Here is a 16103-nt window from a genome sequence, read left to right as displayed (position 1 = left end):
ATCCAAGACTAGTCATACTTAGAGTAGAGCCTTTAGGTAAAGGTAAAGTCGTGGCCAACTTGTGAGATGTGGCACTCATCTCACTTTATTGGCCAAGGGAGCCGGCGTACAGCTTCCAGGTCATGTGGCCAGCATGACTAAGCCGCTTCTGGCAAACCAGAGCAGCACACAGAAACGCCATTTACCTTCCCGCTGGAGCGGTACCTATTTATCTACTTGCACTTTGACGTGCTTTCGAACTGCTAGGTTGGCAGGAGCAGGGACCGAGCAACGGGAACTCACCCCATCGCGGGGATTCGAACCGCCGACCTTCTGATCGGCAGGTCCTAGGCTCTGTGGTTTAACCCACAGCGCCACCCGCGTCCCTCAGTAGAGCCTTTAATACACCTCTATTTTGAAATTAAAAATTTACCAAAAATGGGAGCCATTTCACCATGAAATCCTTAAAATCAAGATAGATAGATGATAGATAGATAGATAGATAGATAGATAGATAGATAGATGATAGATAGATAGATAGATAGATAGATAGATAGATAGATATAAACTTTTCTTTTGATAATTGTTCAGATGTACGTTTTTGTTAAGAAATAGGAAACGTCTTATGCAGAAAAACCTGAATTTATAATGGATGCTCTAATTTTAGGGTAAAACAGGAGATCCAGGACCCCGGGGACCACTGGGACCTATTGGACCTGAGGTAAGGAACTATTTAAAGAAGTAAATAATGCATCCTATTTTGCACTGAAAACAGCACAATTAGGCCCAGCTTCCGCTGCTCATGCATGGCTGATTTGGCTCATGATGCAGTAACTGTACTGAAGCTGAGAAGGGCTGGATTTGGTCAGTGCCTGAATGGGAGACCACTTGGGAACTTTGGATGCCCCAGAAGAAAGGAGGTGTATACATGTAATAAATAAATAGCCATTGGTGATTCTTCGTTTAATGCAGATGTTTTTCAGTACCTGCTTAGAAAGCAGGATATACAGTTTGGCTCTGATCCGGTAAGCTGGGATCCTTTTAAGATCCTCAATAAGCATATACATTCATGTTTTGCAATACATAAATATATTTAAGTTAGGAACGTAATTGCTTAAGAGCCAATAAGTTGTTTAGAAGAAGCAAACCCTTTAAAACTGGTTTATTTGCCTTAACCAGGTGTCATATTTGGGTAATACATTGGTGCATTACAACCTCAGTTCTCAAACGTCTCTGTTGACAAATGATTCGGAACCCAAATGCCAAAAACCCGGAAGTACCCTATTTTTCCATGTATATGACTATATTTTTTCCTACATTTTTGAAGTTTAAAATAAGGGGTCATCTTATACACGGATAGCATACAGTGCATTTTCTTAATTTTGAGTCCCCCAAAATAGGGGGCGTCTTATACACAGAAAAATACGGTAATTGCTTCCACTTTTGAACACGCCTCGAAAGTTGAACGGCTTCTGCTGCATGTTTTTCCATCTTTTCAATGGATTTTGCCGACCTCCCATTTCTCCTTGGTTTTCGAACGTTTCGGAAGTCGAACCGTCTTCCAGAACGGATTACGTTCGAAAACTGAGCTTCCGCTGTATTGCAGAAATACGTTCAAAAGTTCATAACTATAATCTAAGGCTCATAAATATAATCTAAGGCTTGTGTTGCATGGCAAACCACAGTGTACTTCAACAAGCATTTTCTCATGTAGCTTGTGTTCGGTGGTGGGTAATGAGGGTCAGCTGGCCGAAAGCAGGGAAAGGGAGAAGTAAAAAAAAATAATGCCAACAGGCATTCTCTTGGGCCTAGCTACAGTATATTTTTGAATCTGAGTTTAAAGACTTCATTTTTATTTTTGCTGTGAAAATGGAATTTCATGAGAACAGGAGCATTGTTACTATTATCTGCATTGGAAAGCCATCTGATTAAAACCACTATCCTGTGTATGGAAAAAGGATTCCTTGCCAACTCCGGCAGACTGAACTTCTCTGTGTCTTCGTGGGGTTCCTCCCCCTTCGGTGGGGAAGTCCCTGCATTGCATCCCACAAACTTCTTTCAAAGCAGAATTTATTGTTTCCTCAAGGGGCTTTACTCCAGACTGCATCTGGAGTAAAGAAAACATAAGTCATTTCTTTCAATAGATACTTCATTGTATCCATAAATTGTTTTGATCTGAAATTGCGCACTTAATTTTTTTCAGGACGGTCAGCCATATGGGAGTTGACTGCCATATGTTTTGTGCACAGAGCTTGGGAATTACAAAGGAAAAGGGGCACGTTTGATTTGAATCATGCTTTGGTGGCAGCAAAATGCAAGTTTCTTATGCACGAATCCCTGATCGTGCTCCCAAAAGTCTACTTTCAAGCCATGTTTCATCTCAAACTGTGACGTTTTGAGGTTCTGCAGACGATGCTGTAAGCCCTGATGGAATCCAATAACTTCTGTTTACTATTACTTATATTTTAAAAAACCCCAACCTCATAACAGCTGGTAGTTAGCTATCAGTGCTTCTGCATAATTTCCTGCAACATGAGAGTGCTTTGAATCTCTTGATTCTCAAGTGCCTTTGGCCAAGAGTAATTTAATTAATTAAGGTGCTTCGACCTATATTTCCAAAGCAAGGCTTGTTATTTCAGGGTTGCCAGGTGGAAATTCCAATCATAACAGATACCAAGGAAACTATGGAGCAGTTCAGTTTCAGTTATCTGAAATTAGACACATACTCTTAAAATAAGAGACATCTGGCCACTATACAGTCATACCTCAGGTTGCGAACGCTGTGGGTTGCGCATTTTCAGGCTGTGGACTGCGGTGGAACGGGTTACTTCCGGTTTTCAGCGCATGCGCAGAAGTGCAAAATGATGTCACGCACATGTGCAGAAGCAGTGCTGCAGGTTGCGAACGCTGCGGGTTGCGAACGTGCGTGATAATATACCACTGTATATTATTTCCTCCATGCAGCTACAGTGACAGAACTGCATAGCATGGGGGATTTTGAATATATGAACCATTATTGGATATACAGTGGTACCTCAGGTTACATACGCTTCAAGTTACATATGCTTCAGGTTACAGACTCAGAAATAGTACCCAGAAATAGTACCTCGGGTTAAGAACTTTGCTTCAGGATGAGAACAGAAATTGTGCTCTGGCAGTGCAGCGGCAACGGGAGGCCCCACTGGCTAAAGTGGTGCTTCAGCTTAAGAACAGTTTCAGGTTAAGAACAGACCTCCGGAACGAATTAAGTTCTAAACCCGAGTTACCACTGTATGAACTTTTCATTAATTCCAGACCTGGTCACAAGAAACACGACGTGTTCTGGGGCTTTCATGTTTCCAACAGAAATGTGCTAGCATCGCTTAAGTTCTGTGTTTGACATTCAGAACACCTGAAGATTTTCTTTTGCAGAGCAGCTCTAGTAAAATTAATGACATGTACATTAATGGAATATTTTAATGTTGATTTGCAGAAGTGAAAATAAAGACTTGCAGAAAAGCAGTGACTGAAGTGTGAAACTAGGATTATAACAATTACACACATACACTTGGAGGCTTTAAACGTGTTTTTCCTCAAACAGTAACTTCCTTTGTCCTTTTAAAAGCCACAGTACGAACCACTTTTAAAACTGAGGGAAGTTTTTAAAGCATCTTGTTATGATATAGGAGGCCTGCTGTTCAAAGAAAAGCAAACACTCAGCTAGGCTAACTTGTGAGCCTAAACAGCTCTTTGGATTATTTCAAGCAATGGTTTTATTTTGGTTGTTAGGCTGTGTGTGTGTGCGCGCGAAGCTTTATTTAGTTAATGGAGAAATTAGCTGATGTTTGTTTAGACACAAAGCAGTTGCGTTACCATTCTGAAATTTCACGGATTCTTCTGTGGTTTGGAGCTCCTAGAATGTTGAGATATTTTGTATTTTTACAAAACGGCCATAGCACTGTATTAGAGCACATACTCTTGGTTTTGCTTCAGAATGTATAAATCTGTCACCTTTTACTAAAGTAACAGGGCACGTGATTTGCCTGCAAAAGTCCCTAGGTTCAATCCAAGTAGAACTAAGAAAAATGTCCATCTGAAACGTTTGTTGCCAGTCACTGCTGCTGACCTATAGAACACCAGTCTCGCCCAAGGTTGAAGGAGGCTCCCCTTGTTTTCTTTAACAGATCTGTTAGTTCTGCAGAGGAAGATAGTTGATGATGAACTTAAGGTAGCTTGTGAACAAAAAAGGAATGGGTGGAGATTACTAGGGCCTTTTTTTCAGTCGGAACTTACCGGAACTCAGTTCCGGCACCTCTCAGGTGGGCATCATTGCCATTTTCAGAGAACGAGGGGGGTGTTCATGGTGAGTTCTGGCACCACTTTTTCTAGAAAAACAGCATTGGAAATAACTTTGTTCCTTGAAGTAGTTCCTTCCTTTTACGGGTGCCTAACCTGCCACAGGGGACACGGGTGGCGCTGTGGGTTAAACCACAGAGCCTAGGACTTGCCGATCAGAAGGTCAGCGGTTCGAATCCCCGCAGTGGGGTGAGCTCCCGTTGTTCGGTCCCTGCTCCTGCCAACCTAGCAGTTCGAAAGCACGTCAAAGTGCAAGTAGATAAATAGGTACCGCTCTGGCGGGAAGGTAAATGGCATTTCCGTGCACTGCTCTGATTCGCCAGAAACAGCTTAGTCGTGCTGGCCACATGACCCCGAAGCTGTACGCCGGCTTCCTCAGCCAATAAAGCGAGATGAGCGCCGCAACCCGAGTCGGCCATGACTGGACCTAATGGTCAGGGGTCCCCTTTACCTTTAACCTGCCACAGAACTTTACAAACTATTTAAAATGCAAAATCTACAGATTCTTTGAAGGAACATTTTCATTTCTGAAATTGTTATTTTCAATAGCTTTGCAAATGGCTCGCATAATGTGGCAGAGCAGTTAAGCGTTTAAAGTCGTTTTGAGTCTTTTGAGGTAGGTTGGCTTCTCTCTTGTAGCAAAATAGAAGAAACCATTGCAGTATGGGCTGGGGAACAGAATGTGAAAAGATTTTCAAGGTGACTTTTATTTTTCATAGGTATTTATGTCTAAGAGTGAATGGTTTGATATAAATTAAGTTATCATCAGATAAATAAATAATATAATAAATAAATTATTGTATTAACTTGATCTAGAAAATGTGAAATTAGTAAAGTCTTTCTCGCATCACCCACACCAATATTTTCTCCATAGACCTGTTGGATTTTAGAACTGAATAAGCAGAATAAAAGCGTTATTTATTTCTTGATTTCTAGGGTTTTCCAGGGGATATTGGTGTTCCTGGTTTGAATGGCCCTGAAGGCCCAAAGGTAAGCAAATGTGAAGTACTGTTGTAAGGTCTTTCAGAGTGCAGGATAATATCAATATTCCTTGCTTAGAAAAAGTGTAACTTTTTTTTTTACTTTGAAGTCACTATCCATTTGCTTCAAATAACTTTTATTCAGAGGTCGGTCTGTGAGAAATCTTTTAGATCTTGACGTAGGTAAACTTGCTGCTCTTTAAAATACAATTGTATAGTTCTCTCTCAAAAGCACAGTAGGAGAAGAAAATGGAAGAAAAATAGGCATAGTTGTTGGATCCTACCAGTTGGATGTATGAAGGAAGCAAGGGTAAAAAGATAGGCAGGAGTTTGTAGGTACAGATCCTGCCTCAGTTGTTTTCACACTTCCCTTACCAAGGGATCCCTGAAGCCAGAAGTGAGACTCCATAGACTTTCTGGCGCTGTTCTAGGCATGGTCAATGATCAGCTTACAATTGAGACTGTGAGTCATAGACTACCTAGTCATAGGCAGGGCTAGAGCAAGGGAGCTGTAAGCCTGAATCCTGAATTCTCTGATGTAGCTATTAACATTTCCTAATCCACTGTTACCAATAATTTTGGACTCTTAACTAAAACAGGTTGTCTAGAACAAGGGCAAGAACGTGGTTTCCCTAGCCATGATCTAGTATCCTTGCTTTGTGGTTGAATGACTAACACATTGAATCATAAACAGACAGTGCTATCAGAACTCTGGCAGAGTTGGGTTCAGGTCACAAAACACCTTGTTCTCAGCAGCTTCTTCCTGCTTCTTCTTGGATAGGCTTCTGGAACACTGGATCCAGTGTGGATAGGGAAACCAAGGTAATGCTAGTTGTATCTTGGGAGGGTCCAGTGGCACAGAGTCCACTGAATTTTGAGGGTACTCTCTGAAGCTGCCTCAAAGGGCCTTTGAATTTCCAAGTGGTTGCAATCAAATGCCCAAAGACGAACTGAATGTATGGTGTCAGCATGCATGTGACCACCTAGGCTATGGTGAAGAACAAGCTTTGCTGAAACAGAGTCAGCATGGATTATACAAGGGCAAATCCTGTCTCACGAACTCATGAGAGTTCTTCAAGAGCGTCAGCAAGCGTATAGAGAAAGGTGATCCGGTTGACATAGTGTGCTTGGAGTCTCAGATACCTCACCAAACACACCTGAGTAAGCTTAGCAGTCATGTAGTAAGAGGACAGGTCCTCTGGTGGATCAGGAATTGCTTAAGTAGCAGGAAGCAAACCGTAGGAATACTGTAAACGGACAGTTCTCTGAATGGAAGGCTGTAGAAAGTGGAGTACTCCAAAGACCTGTGGCCTGTATTTTTTAATGATCTAGAGTTAGGGATGAACAGTGACATGGCTACATTTGTTCATCATACTAAATTGTTCAGGGTCATTCAGACAAAAAGAGATTGTGAAGAGGTCCAAAAGGACCACTCCAAACTGAGTGGGTGGTCAAATGGCAAATGCAGTTCAGTGTAAACAAAAAATTATTAACTTCACATATATGCTAATGGGGTCTGAACTGGTGGTGACTTACCAGGGGCACGACTTTGGGCTCAAAGTGGACAGCTCAATGAAGATGTCGACTTAGTGTGCCGCAGCTGTGAAAAATGCAAATTTCATGCTGGGGATCATTAGGAAAGGAATCAAAAATAAAACTGCCAATATCATAATGCTGTTAGGCAAAGCTATTGGTGCGACTGCATTTGGAATACTGTGTGGAGTTCTTGTCACTTCACATCAAAGCTGATACTGTAGAGCTGGAGAAGATTCAGAAAAGGGCAACCCAAATGATTAAGAGGTTGGAGTGACTCAATCCATGAGGAAAGGTTGCAGCATTTGGGACTTTTTTTATTTTTCACTAAAGCTTGTTGATATCCAATAAAGCTGAATGTTGGAAGATTTCATGACAGATTTTTAAAAAGGGACTTCTTCATGCAGTGCATAGTTAAACTATGGAGCTTGCTCCCACAGAAGGCAGTGATGTCCATCAACTTGGATGGCTTTAAAAGAGGTTTATTTCAAAGTCCATGGAGGAGAAGATTATCAGTGGCTATTACTTATGACAGCTATGGCCTGCCTCCATGATTTGCAGCTGTATGCTTCTGAATGCCATTTGAATACCATATGACTTGTTTAGAAGTTGGCAGATGCTGCTTTAAAACATGGTCGCCATTGGTTGAAATTTTTGTATGGCTATGCCCCAAGTTTCTGCTAAAACGCCTATCAACTCTAAATACACCTTGTGTGGACTATGACAGATTTCATGACAGATTTTTAAAAAGGGACTTCTTCATGCAGTGCATAGTTAAACTATGGAGCTTGCTCCCACAGAAGGCAGTGATGTCCATCAACTTGGATGGCTTTAAAAGAGGTTTATTTCAAAGTCCATGGAGGAGAAGATTATCAGTGGCTATTACTTATGACAGCTATGGCCTGCCTCCATGATTTGCAGCTGTATGCTTCTGAATGCCATTTGAATACCATATGACTTGTTTAGAAGTTGGCAGATGCTGCTTTAAAACATGGTCGCCATTGGTTGAAATTTTTGTATGGCTATGCCCCAAGTTTCTGCTAAAACGCCTATCAACTCTAAATACACCTTGTGTGGACTATGACATTCTCCCAAGCCTAAGACCTAGAAAAAGCACCTCTCCTGCAGCAACAACTTTGATTGCAATCATTGTCCAAGTCCAATGACACATGTTGATATTAATGTTGATGTTATGTCAACATTTCAGCCATTTATTTGGGTACAAATATCTGCGATCGGGAAGTATGTTCACATTTCTCCCTAGTAAAATATACTGTCACAACCTCACTGCTCTAGTTTATTGCTATTCGCTCAGATCCCTGCCAAAATGCTGATTAGTTAGTTGGAAACTTCAAATGTTGTTTGCTATAATAATAACTTTTACGAAGAGACTTTATGGTCTCCATAGATTTTTTTGGCTCTTGTACATGGAGAGCTCAAACAGCCATCTCTAATCAGAGAAAATTGGTGTCTTACATTTGAGATGAGCGTTAGACAAAATGGAAAAGCTCTTACACAGTCTATAAGACCAAGAGTCGAGGCCTACATGACACTGGAAATGTTCAGCTTTAGCACTCCCAGCTGCTTTGTGCTGACTGCGGTTTTAAGGACTTCCCTGTCTCTTTATTTTTGGAAGAAAGCTTTGCTAAGCCTCTCTTTTCCTCATTCTTCTGTTTTTATGCTTCCACAGAAGTTAAATGTATGCTAACTGCCAAGAAAGCATTACAGAACTTTTGTGTTAACACTAGTTTAAGATATCTGTGTTTCATACTGCCTGCAAACACTAGACTGGCTGGTTCGTTATTATTTTTTCTATTTCTTTTCCCAAATCCCTACAGTAATCAACAAATGTAATTCCCTGGTATATTTGAAATGTATTATTATGGACCATGATCTGAACATACAGTTCAGCTTGTAAACAACATTTTTCTTTTGACCTTTGGATGTGATCAACATCCAAACATCGTTGGAAGTATTTTCATTTCATTAGTTTTAGAAGAACCTATTGGTGGTTGATTTTTGTATGTGTGCTTTCCCTTGAGTTGTGTTTGCTGATGATATCTCTGGCCTCTCCATCACAAGAGCAGCTGACGTAAGGATGCTAACTGAATCAATTAAAAACATTTTGAATATAAAGGTGCCTCCACAATTAACAGATTTAAGCAGATTTTATCTCAAGCGATTTTTGATAATTAATATTAATTACTATACTTAAAAAAACTGCAAGTAGCAAATGCCATCTTCGAAGAGGCATTTCGTCCTATGTGTACTAAAAGTGGCAATGTGTAGTCTAAGGATCAAAGTATGTGCAACTTTAGCTGCATCCTCATCACAGCTAGTTTGGCCTTGGATGCTGCAACCCTCAGAACAAAGAGAGGATGTTTTTCTCCCGTCTGAAGATTTATGCAAATTTAATAGACTGATAAATCAATTAATTTGCTCATATTGATATGATTAATGGTCTACAAATTGTCTATTCCCATATGAACCTGCACAATAACTTGGCTCAGGTTCTGAAGCCCTTCCTGTTGACTCTGACAAAAGTGCGCTTGGTGGGGATATGGGAAACAGCATTTGCCATTATGGGCATCCAGTCCCATTTAACCATACACCCAAAAGCAGAGTTTGTGATGGGGCAGAGCACCAGAGCACCCTTTCTGATGTTGGCATCTCTGTGGCCAACCTGGACCAGAATGGGCAAGGCCATGGTGAGCTTGGGGCCACGTAGCTGTGGCAACAGCAGTACCAGATTGTTAGTCCTACTGGTGCAATTGTATGTCCCCGACCTTGCTGCCATCCTACTCCTGTCCCATAAAGCAGTGTTGGGAGGGCAACTCCATGGCTGTGTCCACTGCATGCATTGCCACTGCGCTTTCCACAAGCTGCTGAAAGGCAAGGCTGTCTTATTTCCAATGTAAACCTGGAAAGATGCTTTTCTTTTCCACCCGAAAAGTGTATTGTGAGAGTAAGAACCGCCTGTCCTCAGAGGAGGCTGCCACTCTGTTTCTACATGTCAGCGATCTGGGCATAATAATAATAATATAATAATTTATTATTTATACCTCACCCATCTGGCTGGGTTTCCCCAGCCACTCTGGGCGGCTTCCAACAGAATATTGAAATACAATAGTCTATTAAACTTTAAAAGCTTCCCTAAACAGGGCTGCCTTCAGATGTCTTCTAAAAGTCTGGTAGTTGTTTTTCTCTTTGACATCTAGTGGGAGGGCGTTCCACAGGGCGGGTGCCACTACTTAGAAGCCTTTCTGTCTGGTTCCCTGTAACTTGACTTCTCACAGAGAGGGAACCGCCAGAAGGCCCTCAGCACTGGACCCAGTGTCCAGGCAGAACAATGGGGGTGGAGATGCTCCTTCAGGTATACTGGACCAAGGCCGTTTAGGACATGCCTCCTGATTGAAAATGGGCAGGCCCAGAGCACTAACTCAGGCCAATAATGCAACATGCAGCCCCCTCTGGAGATTTTATTGATTACACAGCCCCCTCTGGAGTAATTTTATGATTGAATGATCCAAGTATGCCCAATGCAGTGGTATCTACCTTCTAGCAGAGTTGGATTTAGAAGGGAGCGAGCTTATATCAAGTATACATTCAGATAATCAGAGCAGGGCCTTTCATCCGTGGCTCACGGGAGCCTTTAATTATTTAATTCATTTATGTCTTTCAGCGCACTTATTTGAGAATTAACTGCCACGCATGCTGTAGAATGGAAATAGCTGGTAGCTTCTTTCCATTACTTTCTGGTGTTTTGTTTGGACTGCTTACATGATATTAAGAACTTCACTAATCCTGTAAGAGAAAGCTAATGGGGAAGTTACATAGCAATGTGAAGTATATATGACTCTTTGTAGACTCTCTAGATTCTTTCCTGGCATGTTTGATAAATCTCTGAAAGACCTTCACCTTCTTTTTTTAGTTGAAACTCCTATAAGGAATGGAAACTTCAGTTAATTATCCTGATAGTGTCTGGAAACACTTTTTGCAAACTGGATAAGTCATGTCTCAAGATCCGCAGTAGCAAAGAAAGTTGCTGCCCATCTGCATCACATTAATTAATTAATAAATAGTGAAAAGTATATCGTGTTCGTTGACAGGCATACGGGAAAGAAAACCAACAGCCGTTTAGTAATATTTATATTTCCCCAGTACAACGTCAATGTTTGAATGTGTTTTTTGGCCCTTTCCAAGAATTTTGGATCCGGTATGTGCCATTTCTGGCCCTCTTCAAGCCATTCAGAAATTATTTTAAAATTATGCTGAATGTAGAAGCAGAGGCTGCATTGTACAAACCACAGTCTAGCAGATCTCATTGGCAATGTGGTTCATTAACTCAAAGGGTCATGTAGGACCTGAGGATCTGTTTATCCTTCTACCTACACCTTGCATGATTGGGTTTAATGTATGTTTGCAGGATCATTTGGTCCAAGAGGAATAAACTGGTAATCCACTAGACGGGTGGTTTAGCTGGGTCAGCAGGATAAAACATAGTCCAAGACCAGGGAGCATGGAGGGTTGGCTTGAGAGTGGTTCCAAGGAGGAAGGATGAAGTGGCAACAGAGGCAGGGCAGCCAAACTCCACTAGGCTGGAAACTGGAGATGTTTTCAATTAAAAAAAGAAGAAGTATATGCTGGCACCCATCTGTCTCAACAGACAGTTGAGGGCGCCTCCAAAGGAGAAGTTCACACTATTGGAGAATCACAGCACTGTGGGCTGCAGAGACTGGTAACTTGTGACTGCTGCATCCCACATTGTTTTGGCTGCGTTAGCAGCACTGTATAGACCTCTCTGGGGCGCAAGCCTGGGCAGTGTGTCTGGAGGTCTTGTGCTGCCCAGACAATAAGCCCTCCCTCTGGGCCTAGCTGATGTCCAAAGGAAAGTAGAGCGATACATTTTGCACCAAATTGGCTGCAGGAGTTGCCAGAAGGAGACGCCATCCAACTGTCTTAGGGACTCGACTCGGGATTTGTGTAGGGTTTACTCCTTAGCCTTTTCTTGAGAATGAAGATTTCCTGCAAGGGAGTGAGTATGAATTCTTCCTCAGGGTTTACTCCCGAAACCTTTCTTATGATTGAGTATAGGCGCAAGGCAGCAGAGATTTAGGATCAGAATTTTCACAGCTGTTATAACAGTGGTTGCTGTTCCTAGATAATAGCCCTGCCTATGAAGAAAAGGACTGTGTCTCAGTGGCAGAACAACTGCTTTGCATGCAGAAGGACTCTGGTTCAATCTGTGGCATCTCCATGTAGGGATGGGGATGTTCTCTGTCTGAAACTCTGGGGAGCCGCTGCCAATCAAGGTAGACAATACAGAACTAGACGGGCCAGCACCACTCATGCCATCGTTATGTTTCTCAGTGAACATTCATGTTTTTTGGGGTGGCTCACACAACCTACTTTGCACAAGGGAGCAAGCAACGTGGCGAGCTAACGATTGGTTGAATTCGGTTCTAGCCTTATAAACGCTTCTTGAAATCACACGTCTTTTTATCGTAAGAAGTTTTTGGAAATGTAGCTTGATGAAGGAGGTTGTAAGCCAGTTACCATACTGAAAAATCACGTGAAAAACTGATTGCAGTAAGTACTGTTAGTGGTTTTAAAGTAGACTTCCCCTGTGGTGAATGCAGTTGACCACTTACTGAGTAGTAACTTAGTACAGTTATGGTTGTGCGTGTAATTATTTGAGCAGTTTTGTAGCACCTGAACCCAATCAGAAATGTGTGAGGGTGGGACTTACCTCTGAATATATCCCTAAATATTAGGGTAACCCTGCAGAACAATGGTGAAAGTGGTGAAGCTAAACATCTGGCCTCCATCTACAGCTTGGTTGTGGTGTAATATGAAATGGCAAAGCTGTTGCCATTTACTGTACAAGCAGTAGTGCTTCACTAGATCCAGAGATCCTCACAGTGCTGAACTTGTTCCTCAACCCTTGTTTTCTATCCTGAAGTATCCCGGAACAATATAACAATTTCCCCTTAAGAAGTCACATTATTGGCTATGCTATATTGCGATGCTGGATTATATAAAACAGCAGTTTCCAAATTGTACACAGGGGCACACTGGTCTACTCTGAGAGAACTGATAGGCTATAAGAAGAACATTAATTAAGTAAGGCACCTGCAAGTACCCATCTCCCTGGAGTACCCCCTGGAGGAGGAGGAGGAGGAGATTTGCATTTTTGCATGATTCAGTGCTCAGGGCTTTCCTGCTTCCTGTCAGCTGGCAGACGTGCCACATATCTACGTTTGGTGAGATCAGGCATCTAACTCAGTTACTTCTAATGCATCAAAAGAGGTTTCTCCTTGTGTCTCTGTATGATTAACTGCTCCAGCCTTGCCTCATTCCTATACGTTTCTGCTGTAGCAGTACTTCCATGTCTCTGGCAAGTATTACTGGATTGTTCAGCAGTTTGCAATGCACAAATGCAGCGTAATTATCCAGGTCTAGAGGTAGCTGCCTCTTGCATCTCTGCATCTCTGGACTTGTCTCCTTTTGATCATGACTTATGCTCAGAGCAGTTGCTTGCAGAAAACAACATGGAACAGGGTTTCTCCAGTGGTGGGTAACCCTAGAGGGTGGGTTGTTTGTGTATTATTTAAGTAGCGTTTTAATAACTGAATGCATACAGAATATATAGCAAAGGCTATTTTGTGATTCTTAAATGAGACACACAACTGGATATATTATGGTTGAGTAAGGCCAACTTTAAATAAATAGTGCAATGTATGCCTCTCATTCCAGGCTGTTAGTGAATTCATACTGCAGTCTTGAGGAGTTATCAATTTGATTGCTACAGTAAAACTGTTGGAGACCCTTACCATAGAGCTATGTTTGTGTCCGAAACTCCTTTCCCCAGTTTCTTTCTCACCTAAAATAGGAAAATATGGATTCATTCAGATCAGTGCCTTCAGCAGGAAATGCTTATCAGCTTTCCCTCGCTACAACCAGTTAGTTTCCCATTGTAAGCTGCCTTGTTCTGCGCAACTGAAATGCATATGCAGATAATTGTATACATATTGTAGTTTTACTAAGAAATTCAAATGGTCACAAGTGTGCTTCCTAAGGAAACACTTGAAAGAATAAAATAGAGTGAAGTTTATTAGCTTTCATGGCATCACTCTTTCTAGTTGTCTAGACTAACATGCTCATTCATTAATCTAAACATTTTGTGTGTGTGTTACTTAGGGATTTCTAGGTGACAGAGGACCTCCAGGACCACCAGGCCCCAAAGGTGTTGAGGTAAGAAAGCTACATTGTTCCCTTAATTTCACACCATTTTTTTCTTGAAATTGGACTCCATTTTCACTAACGTGGTTGCTTTTGTTTGCAAAGATATCGACCTTCTGTTTTGGCAGGTGCTGAATAGAAATTGTTACACATCGCTGTGCTATTTATTTCTTTTGATTCCTATGCACTGTTTAAATGAGCTGAATCTGGCAGCTTGCAGATATACTGAAGAATTAAGTTTCACATTCTGAAGAAGAATGATCTGGATGCCTAAATAAATTGAATGAAGTTGTTGAGTGCATACATTTTTTTTTCTTTGTAAGGTTAGTTTTAAGAGGTATTAACGTTAAAAGATATTTCACTTGCTTTGGAGACAGTGGAGATATCTTAACATTGTGACCATCAGAAACATAGGTATAAGTAGCATCAACATAGGGTTTAATGAATATCTGTTTACCTTGGGAATTCCAGTAAATACAGCCAATCAAATACTTGGCATGTGAATTCTAGATGGTGGGTGAGATAGAGATGGAGAACCTGTTGCCTTCTAAAGGTTCTATCAACCCCAACAATTGGCCACACTGGCTGGGGCTGATGGGAGTTGTAGTCCAACAACAATTGGAAGGCCACAGGCTTCCATCCATTCTGTTTCTAGATCTCTGACTGCTGGCTATTAATTATTATTTTAAACTCTTTCATGTTTAACTGCACACAGACCCATTTGGGTATTTAAGAGAATAGTACACCATGTGCTTAAAATAAACATAGCATTCAAGAATGGAGAAGAATGGCTAACCTGTTTTTATTTCAGGGAGAAGAAGGACCTGCTGGACCTATTGGGGGAGCTGGACCAAGGGTAAGTAACTTCATATTTTAGAACTGCAGTAGAAGACCTGTTGAAAGTGAAATTCTCAACTGTTTGCCATTGTGAGCTAGTGGACATGAGCTGGCTTTGTATTTCTGTCACTGACTTTTTAGAGAGGTCACCCTGCGGCTAAGTGAATCAATAGGGCATAGGAAACCCTTCTTCAGTTCCCTGCTTGGTTGTGATGCTTGCTAGGTAGTCTTGGGCATGAAACTCTCTCTTGATGTCCCTGCCTCATAGCGCTCTGAGAGGTTCAGATGAAAGCTGGGATGGAAACGTAGTCCGTGTTGTCCAGTTTTCTGCTTCCATCAGTGACCTGCCAGGTGCCTCAGGGTCAAACTGTGTGATGCACTTACTGCACCACATGCAGCTGTCTCTTTGTCTTCCTTAGATTAGTTATAGCCATGTCCCCCATTGTTACTGGATTGCAGTCTGCAGGGAGGTGAGGGTTATCCCTTTGCTGCTCAGCTGTGATCCTTCTGAAAACCACCCCTTCACACACCCTGTTTTATTTATATACTTCCATCTCATGAGGGTGCCGTTCAACAATAGGCAAACAGTAAAACATGAAAAAGCTTGAAAAACAATATTACTCCAGGAGGCCTAGAGAAGAGAAGAGGAAAAGAAAAGTAAAAAGAGAGGAAAGAGAAGTTCTTATTGGCATCAAAGGTTACTTCCTTTTTCTTCTTTTTTATAAAGACTCATCACCACTTTGGGGAGGCAATTTTAGGAGGTTGCAGTTGGGAAGAAGGGATAATTGTACCTTCTCTGTGTGTTTTGATCCCAACACATCAAGCATGACATGTAGCTTGACCCTCATTGGGGATAATGGAAGCAGCCATCACTTGATGTTTGTTGCCACCATCTGGTCATCAAAGGTGTACTGCATCTGGATATGAAAGTTGCACTGAAATGAGAATGGTATTATTGCAAGCAGCAGTAGTTCATGTTTTCTGCTCTTCTCCTTCCTGCCTCTTATCTGAGGGCCAAAGTTGACAGTACAGTGTTCACATAACTTATCAATTGGTAGGTCTGCGACATGGGTAGGGCTTTATTCCTTTTCACCTCTCTGTGGTCCAGGCCGACACACATCAAATTTCTATTTACCTTTAAACAACTCATTGCATGAATGGTGTCACTTCTGGTTTGGCTCTGACAAGGCACCAGAT

At 41.7% G+C, this 16103-nt stretch overlaps 1 protein-coding gene across 1 annotated transcript in view; it reads left to right on the top strand.

Moving 5' to 3' along the window:
- COL24A1 (collagen type XXIV alpha 1 chain) overlaps nucleotides 1–16103 on the top strand; it is a 170831-nt gene that overhangs the window by 64906 nt on the left and 89822 nt on the right. Inside the window, exons 19-22 of the mRNA XM_081914077.1 lie at nucleotides 647–700; nucleotides 5251–5304; nucleotides 14028–14081; nucleotides 14881–14925. Coding sequence (XP_081770203.1) covers nucleotides 647–700; nucleotides 5251–5304; nucleotides 14028–14081; nucleotides 14881–14925 — 207 coding nt within the window. The remainder of the gene's footprint in view (nucleotides 1–646; nucleotides 701–5250; nucleotides 5305–14027; nucleotides 14082–14880; nucleotides 14926–16103) is intronic.

This window comes from Podarcis melisellensis (assembly GCF_964234715.1).
Source record: "Podarcis melisellensis genome assembly, chromosome: 6".
Classification (NCBI taxonomy): Eukaryota; Metazoa; Chordata; class Lepidosauria; order Squamata; family Lacertidae; genus Podarcis; species Podarcis melisellensis.
Note: the sequence above shows the minus strand (reverse complement) of the source record. Positions and strands in the feature narration are given on the sequence as shown.